Genomic DNA, 18776 nt, shown 5'->3' with positions numbered 1-18776 from the left:
TACTTAATACAGTAAACTAAATACAAGATGAAAAGCAGAAAAATGTGTTACCCTCATAGCACTCCTAATAAGGCAGCTTAATATTTACTCTGATAGATGCAAAGCCAACTTGGGACAGGAATAAAATAATTAAAGAACACAGATGAACCCATTTTTCAGATGTTACTTCAAATAATCCACTGAGATAACATTTGTGCTGTAGTGATAAATTAAGAATCACACACAAAAGTTTTATATCAATCAGTAACAGACCACAGGTCATGGTGTGACAAATACTTTTATGATTATTTTGTCCAGCTTGCTAGTGTCTACTCCTATGAAAAAGGGTAGATGTTTGGATACTGATGTTTTTGAGAAATTAACCATTTTCAAAGCCTCAAAATCCATTCTTCATAAATTCAACATTTCTCATGGGAATATTCTTAGATCTAACCCTTGTAGACTAGGAACCACATGACTGACTAACCAAAATAGGTCCTACATTAAATATAAAATCGAAGGCTCAGGGCGCCTGGGTGGCCCAGTTGGTTAAGCATCCGACTTCAGCTCAGGTCATGATCTCACAGTTTGTGAGTTCGAGCCCTGCATCAGGCTCTGTGCTGATAGCTCAGAGCCCGGAGCCTGCTTCAGATTCTGTGTCTCCCTCTCTCTCTGCCCCTGCCCCACTCGCACTCTCTCTCTCTCCCTCAAAAATAAACATTAAAAAAAAAATCTTTCTTTAAACTAAAATAAAATTGAAGGCTCAGTATATTGATACTATCGAAGATGCGTATTGCTTATAATCATTTATTAAAGAATGTTGAATTTATGGAGTATCATACATGCATTCTTACCTCCCACCCCCCAATTATCTTCTATCTCAAAAAATAGTATGGAAAAAAGTCTCCTTGAAGGATTCAAATTACGTGAGACCATAAAGGGGAAAAAGAAATAATATAATTTTCCAAAATATCTGGTTCAAGTTCAATAATTCTTTACATTGTTAATCACAGCTGGTTTATAAATCCCAGTTTATTCTGTAATGCTACAAACCTTATAAAATCAAAATTAGTAGAGTTCAGTTCTCAGTGATTTTAATTAAAAAACAACATGTATAAAGTAAAAAAATATCCTGTAATAGCTGGTTTTAAAGAAAATAATCGAGTGATGAAAGGAAAGCACTTAATCTCTTTTATACACTTACCTGGAATAATCATAAAGAATCCTCTTAGAAACTTAAGACTAGTAATATTGACATCATACATTTTGAACTATGCTTGGATTTTTACAAATAAATATAGGGTAAGCCATATTGCATAGGTGTGTGCTTTCTGTCTGTGACACTAAAAGTGGCACTTGACATGTTTCACAGTCAGAGTAGGGATATCCATTTATAAAACAATTTTTCAGTGAACTTGCCTCAGCACAGGAAATTAATTTCACTCAATATTAAGTCTGAAAGCTATTTGTATGGATGGTAAATATGTAATTAATGCATTTTATGCAGAAAATTTGCGGTGTGTGACACTACTGCTGGCAGTGCTAATTATGAAAATAGTTTAACTATGGGGTGGTTATATAGCCAGCCAATCACAGTGCAAATGTTACTAGCAAATAGGACTGAGGAGGAATATTTTAGGGTAAAAATTTTGCTGGAATTTGGTTAGGCAGTCAACACTACAGTTAGTAAACACATTTGAAAACAAGTATCAGAGTAGCACAAGTCATTCACAATCTGAAAGAAAGTCTATACTTATCACCATAGTTTTTGGGTTCTAGTTTTTCAGACATCAACTGTCATAGAACAAAGCTCTGCACGTTAAGTACAATTCTGCCCTTATCATTTATTGTAGCTTCTAATTTACTAGCTACAATTACAAAGTTCTCAGTAGGCTGCTGCAATAAGGGAGGAGGGGGTCTAGAGGAAGTGATAAAATAAAAAAATAAATAAAAAAATAAAAGGCTTTCTGTCCAAAGATGAACTGTTACCAATTTCTTCATTTATTGCCAAAATTGAAAAGGTATATTTCCAATCACTTTTCATGGTTCTATTTTGCTCAGTGTCATAGGATTTCATCTCATCTCACTTGAATTGCCATTTAAATAAGCAAAGCTTTCCTCTTTTCTGACTGAATTCAACATGCATAAAGAATCTTATGGCTTGGATCCTATGGCTCAAAAAGGTTTGAAGAACATAGCAAGCAGCAACTATTTAAAAAAATTGTAGGGTTGCAAAATATTACAAATTGACTTTGCACACTCAGAAGACATTATAACAAAAGGAGGTGATAAGACTCAACTGCATGATCATCTATTATACCAGTATGCACTGAAATGTATTTTTATAAAGCTCTGCAGATATTAAACCCTTTCACCAGCTAAAGTCATGGAAATGCGCTCTTTAAGGCAGGAAGTATTTAAGAAAGGTAAAGTTACCTTTATTTTTATTCTTTGTACCTGTATACCACTTATGTAGATTTTGTTACAATTTCAAAAACATAATGTCTTGTTCACATGTTTCCTAAATTAAACCACTAAGTTTTCTTATTCACTGTGGAAGACATTCATCAAAAGGCCATCAAATGTTTTTACAATCAAAAAATGTAGCCCCAGTATAGAAGAAACTCTTTTTCCTTTTGAAACTGCTGAGGAAAAAAATGTAAGGAAGGTAGACAGCAAAAACAGTTAAAAGTAAAACTTAAAATCTTAACAATTTGCTGTAAAGAGATTAGACATAGAGAGTGGAACATGATAACACCCTCTTCCCCTGGATCTCCCTCTCTCCCTCACTTTACTGCCCTCAGTATGTATTTTATCCTCTTTTCCATCCTTCTTCAGCCATAGGCTGAAAATATTTGGCGTCTTGAACCAAATACTGGTATAAGAACAGGGGGCGATATTTTTCCAGTGCAATGCAGGCCCAGGACAAGGATGCAATGTAGGACATACAAGTTATGCCCATTCCAAAGCTTCCAGTTAAGCTTAGCACATAGCAGTACTGCAAGTAGAAATGATTAAATAGATTTTTTTTTTCCTAGTATTACAGACAGGTATTGCAGCTGGGTTACTGAAAATAAACCCCATGTCCACCCCAATCCCTCAAACAAGCCACAGCTGTGGTTAACAATGATTCATTTGCATTTTTATTGTTTCACCAAGAGAAGAAACAGAAGTTGTCTGGCTTTCTTCACACCAACCAATAATTTTGCATTTTAAAGTTGGGATGTTTTCCATAATGAGCTGAATCAAAAATCTATTTGAAAAATATATATTTATATAAAAAAAAGATTCAGGTTGTTTGCACGTAAAACATCAACTGTTAAGTTTCTTTTGTCTTTGATTCCATGTTGCTGGAAAAGTTTGAACAAGCTTGCATGCTAATTTGTCCTTAGTTGCAAGTATTACAGGCAATTTCATACTTTGCCTAATGAAAGGATAACCCTTCTTCGACACAATCAGAACTCAACAGTGATTCAGAAGCAACATCCTACCCTTAATACTGTCAGTTTTGAGCCATCAACATGAAAATCCTTGATAAGGTTGAGAAGATGTCGCTAGGAATCAATTGATGTGCCTAAGAGTTCCACAATACTATTATGCTTAAGTTTTTTTTTTTTTTTTGCACCATTGATTGATTTTTTTAAAATCCATGTTTATTTTTCCTCTGTCCAAAGTGTTCAATGTAATGACACTGACTCTTCAAGACTGTCATTTTGAGCTTTCTTGTTTCACTTTACAGGATGCTCACATATCCCTTCCTCACCTGTTTTTGCCTTAAATTCATTAAAATCATTGCTCTGTCATAGATTCATACGTAGGTGCTCTGGTCGTTTGGAGATCATGGGGAAAGCTTGTTTTTTGTATGGCCCAGAGTTCGGCTGTCGTATGGGAAGTGGTGCTGAAGCTTCCCCACTCATCGTCACATCCATCTGCTCTACTCCACTTGTTTCCATTGGATATTCCACAGGTGTCTGAGGATTTGCCGTGCTGGCTGAAGCACCTCTTCCCCAGAAATCCCCAGGAGAAAATTTGACTGGGCTTTAAGACAAGGAAGAGCTATCATTCATTTATCTCAAGGATTATCTCAACAGGAAATATTTCCCTTACATTTAAAGGGATGACACTTATTTTCATTCAATTTTATTTTTGTGTGAATTAGTACAAAGGCTAAATTTGAGCCATTGCTCCTCTAGACTAACTGCTAGATTTTCCTAACTGGTCTCTTTATCTCTGTACCTGCCTCTGTAAAATACTCAATGATACTTTTTTTTTTTTTTTTTTAAAGTCATTGTACTTCCCTACTTAAAACAGCTTCCCACTGCATTTAAGATAAATGTATTTAAGACAAACTCACATGTCAGGAATGTTGACCACCCTTTCATTATGAAGACCAAGATTTTTCCTCCCTTGGGGCTTTTGCATGGGCTGTTGCTGTACCTGTAACACCCTTGTACTTCTATTTTTTGTATGAGTGGCTTTTTCTCTTCATTCTTAGATGTTACTTCACCTGAGAGACCTTTCTCTGACGACCATGAATAGGAGCCCCCTTGTTATTATTCTCTGCTCTCTACCACCACACTCTATTTTTCTTCAAATAGTACTTGAACACTACTTGTGCTTACATATTTTTTGTATTTCCTTCTTTAGTTATTGTGACTCTCTTCTCACTCAATTGTAAGCTTCATCAGAACAAGGACAATTCCTATGTTAATCACGTGTCCCCAGCATGTAGCACAGCCCCTGGCACACAATAAATGTTGAATGAATGGGTAAAGAAGACATTTGCCAATACAGTAGCTTACTTTCTTTCACAGGAGGGAAGGTAAACTATATAGCATTCAATATACGAAGATGTAGATGCTGTTCTTACGTTAGCCAAATAGAGTATGACACCTCTTTTGTTTATGTAACTTGGCACACATTTAAGTGATGCTCTTCTAGGTTAAACAAAGAAAGAAAAGAAAAGAAAGAAAGAAAGACAGTGAGAACAACAAACTCTGAATACCTGACAGGTGTTCGCGGGCTGCCAATAAACCTTCGAGGTGATCGGATTTTTGGTTCAAAGGAAAATTTTTCTTTCACACTTTCAAGTACAGATGGAGCAACATATGTAAAACCCTGAAAGACAGAAAAAGTAGACTACAGAATGGCATTTTGTTATATAAATCAAGAAAATGTAGTTTCAGTCTCTGACACACCAAAACAACAATGCACACCTAAACCCACTGCTCTGTATACACCCGTCTCCCCAGTCTCATTTCACATCTGTTAGCTTCTTTCCAAGCATTTCTTGAGGCACAGACCTCAAGAAGGCAGAATTTAATTGAGCCTCGTATGCCAGCAAAGAATATTCTACTCTACTGAAAGGAGCAGAACAAAACAGGACATTGTAGGCTCCACATTAAGATATTAAATATGATATATGCAAAGAAAATTCTAGGGTTTCTAGCCACATGCACATAAGCAACTAAGATTATCACTCCCCAGTTTCTCATTATTAGGACAAAGTAAAAACACAATTTTTATTTATTTTTTTAAAATTTTTTTTTTAATGTTTTTATTTATTTTTGAGACAGAGAGAGACAGAGCATGAACGGGGTAGGGGCAGAGAGAGAGGGAGACACAGAATCGGAAGCAGGCTCCAGGCTCTGAGCCATCAGCCCAGAGCCCGACGCGGGGCTCGAACTCGTGGACCGCGAGATCGTGACCTGGGCTGAAGTCGGACGCTTAACCGACTGAGCCACCCAGGCGCCCCTAAAAACACAATTCTTTAAATTGGCATGTGTGATCTTCTGATTTTATACCAATGACTGGATAGATTTGATATTTTCATGATTAAAAAAAAAACTAAATTTTTTTAATTTGCAATTATTCGGTTTTGCTAGCTTTAGTTCTTTCTTGGACCTTGCTATTAGGCCACACCAGTTGTCCTTTCTCTTGCTGCCAATGTCCTATCAATTGATATCAATCAGTCCTCCATCTATCTTTCCTTTTATTTATTATTCCAGTCATCTATATATAGGCATATGAATTATAGTAAAACGACTCAACAAGGCTCTGGGTGAAGTCCTAAAGAGTGAGGTACATTCTCTAGTGCGTATACTTTGTGACAGGTACATGTGGACTTCAGAAGCCATTTCCCCACATAGTCTAGTGAACTAAAGCCATAACTACCAAGAGGACCAGGCTGTACCTTGATCATCTTTGAATTTCCTTTAATTCTGTGAGAGGAATTTAAATAATTATTAAACTGAAGTTGTTATAACCACAATCCCCAAGTAAGCAGGATGTTACTGATTTTTATCAATTTCTAAAGAGATTGACTTTATATACAGAAATCTGGCTACAACCTAACAAATGAATTATTCTTATGTTCATTAGTTGGCCAATTTAAGTAATTATGAAAAGTTCAACGATACTTTAACTGGCAATGAGAGCCTAGTTATGTAAATTTTGCCACCACAACTTTGGATTTCTTTGTAGTGAGATAAGAAATTTCTAGACTTTTTTATGGGGGGAAAATTGTCAAACTAGTTGAAACTCTGCAATGCCCAACTGAGGAAAAGATCTCTATGTTAAATCAAAGGTATATACTCCACATCAGTAGAAAACAAAATTCCACAGAAGAGAAAAAAAGAAAGCGATGCCAGAATTTAAATGAATCCTGTTGGGGTGCTTGGGTGGCCCAGATCATGATCTCATGGTTCCTGAGTTTGAGCCCTGTATTAGGCTCTGTGCTGACAACTCAGAGCCTGGAGCCTGCTTTGGGTTCTGTGTCTCCCTCTCTCTCCACTCCTCCCTCACTCATGCTCTGTATCTGTCTCTCAAAAATAAATGTTAAAAAAAAATTTAGAAAAGAAAAATAAAATGAATCATGTCTACTTCACTAACTGAACACAAGATATTTTACCAAGGGATATACTTTGCATCGTGTAGATATAAACTTAACAACATGCATTCATATTTCATCTCTTATGTAATTAAAAAGACTGTAAAATTATATTTTGCATATATGCTCTATTCTTATAACACTATACAATCATACACTTATAATATTACTATTCAATGTTAGTTACTCAAAGCCATACTGTACTATGGTGATTTAAGAATAATTTTGACCATACACAATTTTTGCATTCCATGCTAACTTTAGAACTTACCCTCCACCCCAAAATATACAACACTACTGTGTATTACACTGTGAACAGTATAAAAAAAATGAACAATTAAGTTGGTGATAAATGTGGTAAACTCAGAAATAGGAAAAAAAACAAAAAACAAAAAAAACCTTCCAAATGCTTACTTTCTCCATATTCCACTCTCTCTAGATGTAGTCCAAAAAGAAATGACAAAGGATAATGACAAGTAACAAAAAAAAAAGATACAAAATGAGGTTTTTGATCAAAATCTAAAAAATCTTTAAAAAAAATCTAAAAGCTTTTTTTCTACCTGAAGAGACAAGGTATAAAACAGTACAGAAACTTCTACAATGAGGATTAATAGATTTACTATTACATATGAACCAATATATTTTGATGCCAAATATTCACTATTAACAGGTTAAAAATCCCCTACAAAGTTACACTAAAAAGTACCAAAAATTTGTAGCTATTTCAGGAATAGAATAGTTACAGTGAGTTCTTCTCCTCCTACTGTTATAACTGTGTGACTTTCAATTGAGATTTGCTAAGCCAAACATCATTTTAAGTCAGTGGCCCATGTATACTCCAAAGAATCATACAGTCCTATTCTAACTGCTAAAATGGAATCTGGATTATGAGGATTTTTTAGCTTAGCAAGGTAGAAAACTTAATAAAAAATAGCATCTCAGGTTATCTACATGAACTGCAAAGAAGCAAATTGAATTTTCTTATTGAAAAGGGCCCATCCTAATACTTAAATTTCTTGTGGCAATATGAAATTCTTTCACTTACCAGAAAGACCTGGTTGGCACTTTCACTGAGAGTTGAGTCATCTGGGCTGTCAACAGGTGTCTGACGTGTAAACTTTGAATCAAACTGACTCACATCCTCCTCAGATTGCTTTATGAAAAAACAAAATGATTAGAAAATGATGAATGTCTGTATTATATATATCAATCAAATGCATTACTTGCATTAGACAAGACTCTAGATAGAACTCTTTTCACAGGATTTGACTGTAATAAAATATCGGAATACTCTTAGTAGGCAAAGACTAAAGAATAAATACAGGTGGAAAGTATCAAAGGTCAAATTACACCTTCAAACTTTAGACATATATTAAAATAGATTATAGTACACCTTTACCATTCTTTATCATTCTTATAAAAAGTCTGTCAGATCACCTGGGTGGCTCACTCAGTTGTGTCCAACTCTTTTTACTTTTTTTTTTAGCTTTTTTTTAAGTTTACTTATTTTGAGAGGGGGAGGTTGGGGGGGGAGAGAGAGAAAGAGAGAGAATTCCAAGCAGGCTCTGCACTGTCAGTGTGGAGCCCATCGCGCGGCTCAAGTGAGATCATGACCTGAGCCAAAATCAAGAGTTAGACGCTTAACGGACTGAGCCACTCAGGCACCCCAAGCATCTTTGTTTTTTAAGTGTTTATTTATTTGCTTCTGAGAGAGAGAGAGGCAGAGAGAGAAAGGGAAACAGAAGATCTGAAGTGGGCTCCCTGCCGACAGCAAAGAGTCCAATGCGGGGCTTGAACTCATGAACTGTGAGATTATGACCCAAGCTGAAGTTGGACGCTTAACCAACTGAGCCATCCAGGCACCACGCCCCACCCACACCCCAAGCATCTGACTCTCAATTTCCACTCAGGTCATGACCTCACAGTTGAGGGATCAAGCCTTGCTTTGGGCTCTGGGTTGGGCATGGAACATGCTTGGGATTCTCTTTCCCTCTCTCTCTGCTCCTCCCACATGTGCTCTCTCACATTCCCACCCCCTCCAAAAAAATCTGAATGTCAATCTTCCCCACTTACAAAGCTTCAGTGTGCCTAGTCCATTGGCTAAATTCCTTGTTAGATATAATTTGCTCAGTTGGCCACTGCAGGTTTATAATAAACCTGAGAAACTACTGAAGCAGAGATTTAACACAAAACACGTTTGTAAATGCTCTAAAGTTTCTTTCTATAGCTTCTTTCATCCCTTGAGACTGCTCAGGGAGAAATAACAACATTCTACTCTGAGTACATTTTCTTGTGAAAAATGTCACCCAAATCTTTTTTTTTTAATGAAATTTATTGCCAAATTGGTTTCCATACAACACCCAGTGCTCATCCCAACAGGTGCCCTCCTCAATACCCATCACCCACCCACCCCGCCCTCCCACCCCCCATTAACCCTCAGTTTGTTCTCAGTTTTTAGGAGTCTCTTATGTTTTGGCTCCCTCCCTCTCTAACCATTTTTTTTCCTTCCCCTCTCCCATGGTCTTTTCTGTTAAGTTTCTCAGGATGCACATAGGAGTGAAAACATATGGAATCTGTCCTTCTCTGAATGACTTATTTCACTTAGCATCACACTCTCCAGTTCCATCCATGTTGCTACAAAAGGCCATATTTCATTCTTTCTCATTGCCAAGTAGTATTCCATCGTGTATATAAACCACAATTTCTTTATCCATTCATCGGTTGATGGACATTTAGACTCTTTCCATAATTTAGCTATTGCTGAAAGTGCTGCTATAAACATTGGGGTACAAGTGCCCCTATGCATCAGTACTCCTGTATCCCTTGGGTAAATTCCTAGTAGTGCTACTGCTGGGTCATAGGGTAGGTCTATTTTTAATTTTTTGAGGAACCTCCACACTGTTTTCCAGAGTGGCTGCACCAGTTTGCATTCCCACCAACAGTACAAGAGGGCTCCCATTTCTCCACATCCTCGCCAGCATCTATAGTCTCCTGTTTTGTTCATTTTAGCTACTCTGACTGGCGTGAGGTGATATCTGAGTGTGGTTTTGATTTGTATTTCCCTGATGAGGAGCGACGATGAGCATCTTTTCATGTGCCTGTTGGCCATCTGGATGTCTTCTTTAGAGAAGTGTTTATTCATGGTTTCTGCCCATTTCTTCACTGGATTATTTGTTTTTTGGGTGTGGAGTTTGGTGAGCTCTTTATAGATTTTGGATACTAGCCCTTTGTCCGATATGTCATTTGCAAATATCTTTTCCCATTCTGTTGGTTGTCTTTTAGTTTTGATGATTGTTTCCTTTGCTGTGCAGAAGCTTTTTATCTTCATGAGGTCCCAATAGTTCATTTTTGCTTTTAATTCCCTTGCCTTTGGGGATGTGTCAAGTAAGAAATTGCTGCGGCTGAGGTCAGAGAGGTTTTTCCCTGCTTTCTCCTCTAGGGTTTTGATGGTTTCCTGTCTCACATTCAGGCCCTTTATCCATTTTGAGTTTGTTTTTTGTGAATGGTGTAAGAAAGTGGTCTAGTTTCATCCTTCTGCATGTTGCTGTCCAGTTCTCCCAGCACCATTTGTTAGAGACTGTCTTTTTTCCATCGGATATTCTTTCCTGCTTTGTCAAAGATTAGTTGGCCATACTTTTGTGGGTCTAGTTCTGGGGTTTCTATTCTATTCCATTGGCCTATGTTCTATTTTTGTGTCAATACCATGCTGTCTTGATGATTATAGCTTTGTAGTAGAGGCTAAAGTCTGGGATTGTGATGCCTCCTGCTTTGGTCTTCTTCAAAATTACTTTGGCTATTCGGGGCCTTTTGTGGTTCCATACAAATTTTAGGATTGCTTGTTCTAGCTTCGAGAAGAATGCTGGTGCAATTTTGATTGGGATTGCATTGAATGTGTAGATAGCTTTGGGTACTATTGACAAAAATGTCACCTAAATCTAACTACACGTGTTTCCTTAATTCTTTCTCTCTGGTACAACAGACTTTGTGGTCATGTCAAAAGAGCTTAGGAACCAATATGAAGAAGCACCCGGTATCCAAAGATGGTAAAAGATGAGCATCACAAAAGATTAGTGCAATGGATTGAAACACAAATAAAAGGCATGAATTCATAATTATACTTAAAAAAAAAATTATACAATTCATTGGTCAATTGGGAAGATGTTATGGAACTAATTTATTATTTTGAAAACTGGGAAAGAAACATTTATCCTGCCTTTCCTGTAGGAAATGTAAGAGTTTCTCTTTATGGATAAATTCAGTAATGAAGAATGAATAATAGTATTAAAATAAAACAATTTTGCAAACCCCTAATGAAATCTTGAAACTAGGCTAGAGATTCTCAATCTCCGCACTACTGACATCTTGGGCTTCATAATTCTTGTTGTAGAGGCCTGTCCTGTGTAATACAGGATGTCTGGAGCATCTCTGGCCTCTATCCACTGCATTCCAATAGTATCCCCTCCCCAAATTGTGACAACTTGTCTCCAAACCTTGGCAAATTGAACTTAGCTGAGAATTACTGATGTAGGCAATGATCAACGACCACTAACATTACTAAAAAAAAAAAAAAAAAATACAAATGACCAAAACATACAACATCAAAAGTTTAATCAGAATCAGATTAAGCATCTAAATCTAACTACTAGGTTTTGGAAATACAGGGAACAGATGAATATGGTCAATGACACTATGGGGTTAAAAATCAACAAAATCAAAATGTAAGGAACCCTACAGGACAAATAACCCAGTTTCTTCAGTAAGTCCTCAGGAGAGGAATTGAGCGGGAGTGGGTATTATCTACAGATGGAAAAAGAACTAAGAGACACCATAACCAAACTGTACATAGACCTTGATTGAATCATCACTGAAACAAACCAATGGGGAGCAAAACAAAGCAAAAGAAACTGGGGAACTTGTCAGCTTTTTAGTTGTAATGATAGCATAGCAGTTATATTTACATTTAAATAAGATGACCTGACAAGCTGGACAATTGGTACATGAGGGTTAATTATCCTTAAAATTGTATATGTGAAAATTTTAAAGCAAGTTAACCTGTGCTCCAGGACCAAATTATCATCATCATTATCCTCCTCCTCCTCCACCTTCATTTCAAGAAATATAAACTATGTTTTCTCACATTCTGAGGTGGGAGAAAGACAAGAACACACTAACCCATTTACTCATAAACATATTGTAATGATCTGAGTTGTGTCCCCCTCAACATTCATATGTTGAAGTTCTAACCCCCAGGACCTCCGAATGGAACCTTGTTTGGAATGAGAGTCAGTGAAGATGAAATTAGTTAAGATGAGGCCATTCTGGAGCAGGGAAGATCCTAATTCAGTATGAGTGGTATCCTGATAAAAAGGGAAAATCTGGACACAGATCTGCATAAAAGGAAAATGCAAACATAAAAGCAGGGATCGGGTGATATGCCTACAAGCCAAGGATCGCCAAAGATTGTTATTAGCAAACCACCAAAAGCCAGGAGAGTGGCAGAATGGAAGAGAAGTTTCTCAGAGCCTTCAGAAGAAACCAAGCCTGTCAACATCTTAACCTTGGACATCTAGTCTCCAGAGCTGGAATACAATAAACTTCTGCTTTAGGCCACCTAGCCTGTGGTACTTTGTTACAGCAACCCTAGCAAACTAATACACATATATGCTGTATTTTTAAGAAAAAATTTCCAGAAAATTCAATTCAAAATAAGGTTGAATCAGAGGGTAACCACACTTACCTTGATGACTATTTTGTTATGTATATAAATGTTAAATCATTATGCTACATACCTGAAACTTATATAATATTATACATCAACTAAACTTCAATTAGAAATAAAAAATAAAATAGGGGCGCCTGGCTGGCTCAGTTGGAAGAGCATGAGACTCTTGGATCTCAGGATTGTGAGGTCAACTCCCATGTGGGATGCAGAGATTACTTAAATAAATAAAACTTTTGTGGTGCCTGGGTGGCTCAGTCCGTTAAGCATCTGACTCTTGATTTCAGCTTAGGTCATGATCTCACGGTTCGTGGGATGGAGCCGTGCACTGGACTCTGCACTGACAGCAGGGAGCCTGCTTGGCCCTCTCTCTCTGCCCCTCCCCTCCTCACGTTCTTTCTCTCTCTCAAAACAAATAAACATTTATAAGCAAATAAATATAACATTAAAATTTTTTTAAATTTTATTTTAAAATAAAATAGGGTAGATCTAAGCAAAAAAAAAAAAAAAAAAAATGCAAAAAAGTTTCAACTACTAGGGGCACCTGGGTGGCTCAGTCTGTTGGGCAACCAACTTTGGCTCAGGTCATGATCTCGTGGTTTGTGGGTTTGAGCCCCGCGCTGGGCTCTGCACTGACAGCTCAGAGCCTGGAGTCTGCCTCGAATTCTATGTCTCCCTCTCTCTCTGCCCCTCCCCCACTCATGCTCTGTCTCCCTTCCTTCAAAAATAAATAAACACTAAAAAAAAATTTTAAAATGTTCCAACTACTTGAAATATTTAATTGTCTTTAGCAACCAACCTAAAAATAGTTAACATAGGGGTATCTGGGTGGCTCAGGTGGTTTAACGTACAACTTTGCCGCTGGTCATGACCTCAGAGTTTGTGGGTTTGAGCCCCACATCAGGCTTTGCATTGACAGCGCAGAGCTTGCTTGGGACTCTGTCTTCTGCTTTCTCTGCCCCTCCCCCATTTATACTTTCTCTTTCTCTCTCAAAAATAACCATTAAAAAAAAGTTAATCATCTTACACTCATCAATTGCTACTGGTAATAAGTCCTTGAAAAGACTGCATAGAATAAAGACTCTGAAGAGAAGTCAAAGTTTTCCGAATTGTTAGTATAAACAAAATGTTTCTGAATGCTCTGAGATTTTCTTATTCTAAAAAAGCACGAGGTCTTTCAAATAATATGCTTTCGTGTATACATACCAACAGAGGTTTAAAAGGGGGTTCCACCTTCCTAGCCAGCAGTTCTTCCCAATTAATATGCCTGAAGAATGGATGAGCCTAGAAAAAGGGAGCAGAAAGAAAAATCAAGGGAAACAGACTTCACTGGATTGACAAAGTAACTGCCTATTTGAAGTTATACCAATCACAAAATAAGCTGTAAACAACTACATACAAGCTTCACAAATACATAAAATTAGCACTATCTTCCACTCAAACCACCAAACAGATCAATCCCTACTTGAACTTCTCCAGCATCCCCAGGACCAGCTCCAAGACGAGAAGCAGCATTTCTTTTCAGCAGCTTTAGGGAGGAGGAAAAAAATTGATGAACCTTAGTCAAATTGATTAGTTTTCATTTATAAAATTTGCTTGTCTATACTGCTAATCTATTTTGAGAAAATATGATTTATTAATTACTACTAAATACTGTTTAGGAATAAAAAATAAAGAAAATCTTTAAACAAATTTGTACTTTACCTGCAAAAACTGTAGGCTTTCTTTTTTTAATATATGTGTATGATTCCTTATTCAAAACGTATATTCAATTATATCCATTTAAATCCCAGTAGTTGTGGCTTATTGTTTGGTGTCCTACCTTTTTAAGCAGATCTCTGGCTTCTTGTGTGAGGTAGGGAGGCAAATTGAGTTTACATTTGAGGATTTTGTCAATTGTTTTCTTTCTATTCTCCCCAGTGAATGGGGGCTAGGAGCAGAAGAGAGTGAGAAAAATCAGCATATAAAAAAAATAAAATCATCGATTTCCTGAATTAGTCAGTTATGCATAGACATCAGAAATATATGCTGTGATATGGGCTGACTGCTAAAGATCTGTAGTTTTTAAGCAATGGGACAGAAGAAACAGCAACATCCTAGAAGAAACTGGGTTTCCACTATTAACTTTGTGTGGTAATATGTGAGCCATGCGCTTATATTCTTTACTTTCTCTATTTACAAAATAAGGGCAGTACCTATTTTATACCTGTTTCACAGGACTGCCGTGACAGATCATTTAAACAAAAATGTTTTTAAAAGTACAGGGGAAGTACTACTAATAAAGCATTATTAGCATGATTTTTTTTTTTTTTTTTACTCCATCAGTAACACTTTTAGAAAGCACAGAAAAGGTCTCTTCCTATAATGATTTATAACTACCCAGCACAGACCAGAATACATGCAGCTTTTAACTGTGCACCTACTGCTCCAGTCAGCATGTCATACATTAATGCTCCCAAACTCCACCAATCCACAGCACGATTGTGACCACTTCTCATCAAGATTTCAGGGGCCCTACAATGAGAAAAATAATACTCCTAAAAAATTCACCCATTTGCATGTCGTCTGAATTAGAATTTTAAAGACAATATACAGAGCCAATTGTTGCTATCGAAAATATAGCACACTATTATTACGTAGCCAGGTAAAAGTCAGCTATTACCCCCAAACCAGTTATATTTCTTTCAACATGCAGCTCACATGTATTCTATTGTTCCACAAAATGTGTGTGTGACTGTTCCATCATGAATAGATTCCTTGCATAGTCCAAAGTCTGTTAGTTTCACATGACCTACAATGAAAGATCATAGCATGGTTATTCTGAGAATTCTAAGTATGTACAGTGTTTTAATGTATCATACAAGACAATAATCTACAATAATGTAGATTATTAATTATTAACTTTTTCTGCCTTAAATATTTTTTTGAAGATACAAAGAACTAGCAAGGTGCCATCCATAAAATGAGATGCTAACTCCCTACAAGGCTAGTGTAATCATCTTTTGCCAAAGATATAATCTACCTAGCAAAGGAAAAATAGAGAAAAAACTGAAACAGCTTGTCCAAGGCTCCAGCTTTACCCACACCTAGAATTCTCTACCATCCTGAGAAAGTAAACGCTGGAAAAATTCTCCAAAATCTGGCTTAAGTATACAATCCCTAATAAAGATATGCTGTACCTTTTAAACAGAGGTGTTAACATGTACTTCAAATACGTAACTTTTACCACAGTGAACTGTGACTTGAGAGTTTTTAAAATGGTCTCAGAAAGTCACTGTAACAAGTTAGCTTATTCTGCCAATACTGCCAGTTCAGAAAAAAAAATGAAATTGCTACATGGCATGGGACTGTCATCTCTTGCCCAGAAAGTAAAAAACTGACTACCTTACACAAAGAACATTTCAGTTCAAGTTTAGTTTTACTGAACTGTTATTAGATATCCCATGGTTCAACAATCCCAGGGACCCTACTATTCCAGGGTTGTTTCAGAAAAAAGAAAAGGCAATGGCCTACTGATTCAAACGTAAATGTGTACTTCACTCTGACACAGAAGAAATATGACCTTTATTTTCACAGAACTACCTGACACTGACACACTCAAGTTTATGGATCAAAGAAGTTAACTAGTCACTTCCCTATTCTATCCTTTGCCTTAGAATTCAGAATCAGAATCCAAGTTTGGGGGGATGAGAGCAGAACTGGGAGGGAGGGAGGGAAATACATAGATTCCCATGATATACTTGGTTAAGTACAGCATTTCTCCTAAAAAAAAAAAAAGGAAAGAAAGAAGAAAAACACAGTTTGAAATGGATTTATACTAGTGTCAGTTGTCCACACACCATTTCCTGTCCAAGAATTTAAAACTCTTAACTACCTCGTGTATCATTTTGTAGACCTTGAAGGATCAGCTGTTGCTACCAGCACCCCAACAGCCTGGTTGGTTAATTGAACTGCAAAGTCTACATAGCCCATATTACTCTTGCATAAATCGAACAGTCTGTAGCAGCATGCAGTTGTAATCAAGACTCAGTCTGCTCTACCTATAGCTGTACAGAATATTAGCCTTTCTAAATTTTTTTTTTAATGTTTTTATTTAGTTTTGCGACAGAGAGAGACAGAGCATGAGCAGGGGAGGGGCAGAGAGAGAGGGAGACACAGAATCGGAAGCAGGCTCCAGGCTCTGAGCTGTCAGCACAGAGCCCAATGCGGGGCTCGAACCCACAGACTGTGAGATCATGACCTGAGCTGAAGTCAAACGCTTAACCGACTGAGCCACCCAGGCGCCCCAAGCCTTTCTGATTTTTATGTTTGTTGTTACAAAGAGCAAGAATAAACGAATGCCTACAATAAACATTTTCTTTCCAAGGCTGTATCAAATATTTTTGTTTCATTCTAATCCTTTTTTTTATAGCATCAAGAAAATTTATCATAAAAAGTACTGATTCTAATATTTATATATTTTTATCCTTAAGGAAAATCCAATTTATAGAGTTAAGATTTACTTTCCAATTTAAGGAACAAACCAAAATTAGAGTTGGACTGGCTTTTTGATATATAAAGACTTCAAAAGAATTATAAGCTATACAGAGCAAGGATTAAACTGAAAGGGTTGAGTGGCCAATTATCCTTAACTCCCTTTAATCTCATCAATTACAAATACCTAAATACCTAAATTTCAGCGAGTATTATGATGCCATAAATTCTGAGGGAGGAATGTATAATAATAGATAACGTGACTATGGGGCTTTGAAAAATGACCATGACCTGTGAGGGAGGATTGTAAGATGATTATTTACTATAGAATTGTTTACGGTATATCTCCACCTTGGTGATTTAGCATGATATTCTCCGGCTTCAGGTCTCTGTAGATGATCCCCTTTTGATGTAAATGCCCCAAAGCCATGGAGATTTCTGCCAAGTAAAAGCTGGAAACAAAAGTGATTTAATAAAATTAAAAAGAGTAATATACTCAAAGCAGTTTACGTATGGAGCAAAATTCCTTGAAAGAAATAGACATGCACCAAAGACCAAATTAGTGGGGATGGGGGTGGGGATGGGGGAAAGAGATGGCATAGGATGCTGCCAAAAGGCATGATGACATTTATGTTTCACTTATTTAGTGAAACTATGTTTAATTTCATCATTAGAACATACTGCTAAAATTGCAAAGAAGTCCAGAATATGCCAAACTGTCACTGGTTTTTGTTCTGTTTGTGTGGCAATTAGGCCAATAGTCATTCAGATCAAAGCAATTTTCTCCCACCCACCCCCAATTTTAAAATCCCACAGGACATAGGAACTTTGTTATTCTTAGAGATTAAGTCTTAGTTTCAAAAGATACCTTATAAATAACCTGACCCTTAGAAGCCCGCTCATCCCTTAACACAGCTGCTATTTATATACAGTTCATGCCCACAGTATCTGCCCTCCCTCTTGCCAGCCAGCCCACAACTATAAACTGTGTGACACTCAAATTTATCTACCTCAAAAGAATAAAGGGCTGAGTCAACCCTGTCTGGATTCGAAAAGCACAAGGCACTGCAATACTGGCTGCATAACAATGTTGCAATCCTGCAGATTACTCCAGGATGGAGAGGGTGTGTCCTAGAGGACTGAGGCAGTTTCACAGCCAGCAGGACCACAAACACAGCCTCCAACATGGCTCAGAGAGCCTCCTCCAAAAAAGGGCACTTCATCCCTAAGGCTCTTAAATGCAGCTTCTGTGTTAGAAAAGGCCTGAAATTAAACAATGGAATGCAGTTTGGTAATTAAGGTAGAAAAAACATTTAAGTGTTTTCTATTCAATTAATGTGTAGGATAAACTGATTTATTGTTACCCAATACTGTCCTCTCACAAAAGGATGTGTATATTTTTAATTTGAAGCAGATGCCATCTTAAGAAATATAAGGGTAGATCCCATCCTGGCCATAGAATCAATCCACAGATGATGTGTGCCGGTTTATCACCTCCCTAAGACTGCACCTTGGGAACTGGAAAGTCTAAAAAAAAAGAGGAGATGATTTCTGATACTTTCCATTGTTCCACACATAAAGTTTCACCGGAAAACCACACTCACCCACAGCCAAGGCAGGCAGCTTACCAATTCAAGGAAAGAAAGCCCCAGTGAGAATGGTTCTGTTAAGGACTGGCGTGAAGAGCGTTCCACCCAAGGCCTGGGGGCAAAGGAA

General features: G+C 37.2%; 1 protein-coding gene across 11 annotated transcripts in view; it reads right to left on the bottom strand.

Moving 5' to 3' along the window:
- The window catches only part of RPS6KB1 (ribosomal protein S6 kinase B1), an 89870-nt gene that overhangs the window by 46672 nt on the left and 24422 nt on the right, over window positions 1-18776 (bottom strand). For 3 of the 11 annotated variants that reach the window (XM_058704313.1, XM_058704312.1, XM_058704314.1), the window contains 9 exons: window positions 17412-17512; window positions 15288-15378; window positions 15011-15101; window positions 14410-14517; window positions 14053-14115; window positions 13794-13871; window positions 7914-8021; window positions 4985-5097; window positions 1960-4017 (listed from right to left, as the gene is read on the bottom strand). In XM_058704313.1, the coding sequence (XP_058560296.1) occupies window positions 3780-4017; window positions 4985-5097; window positions 7914-8021; window positions 13794-13871; window positions 14053-14115; window positions 14410-14517; window positions 15011-15101; window positions 15288-15378; window positions 17412-17512 (991 nt within the window). In that variant the 3' untranslated portion in view covers window positions 1960-3779. Of the gene's footprint in view, window positions 1-1959; window positions 4036-4984; window positions 5098-7913; window positions 8022-11461; window positions 12256-13793; window positions 13872-14052; window positions 14116-14409; window positions 14518-15010; window positions 15102-15287; window positions 15379-17411; window positions 17513-18070; window positions 18588-18688; window positions 18762-18776 lie in introns of those variants that run through there. The other 8 variants (XM_058704315.1, XM_058704318.1, XM_058704317.1 and 5 more) reach the window with 6 other exon arrangements.

This window comes from Neofelis nebulosa, chromosome 16 (genome assembly GCF_028018385.1).
Source record: "Neofelis nebulosa isolate mNeoNeb1 chromosome 16, mNeoNeb1.pri, whole genome shotgun sequence".
NCBI lineage: Eukaryota > Metazoa > Chordata > Mammalia > Carnivora > Felidae > Neofelis > Neofelis nebulosa.
Note: the sequence above shows the minus strand (reverse complement) of the source record. Positions and strands in the feature narration are given on the sequence as shown.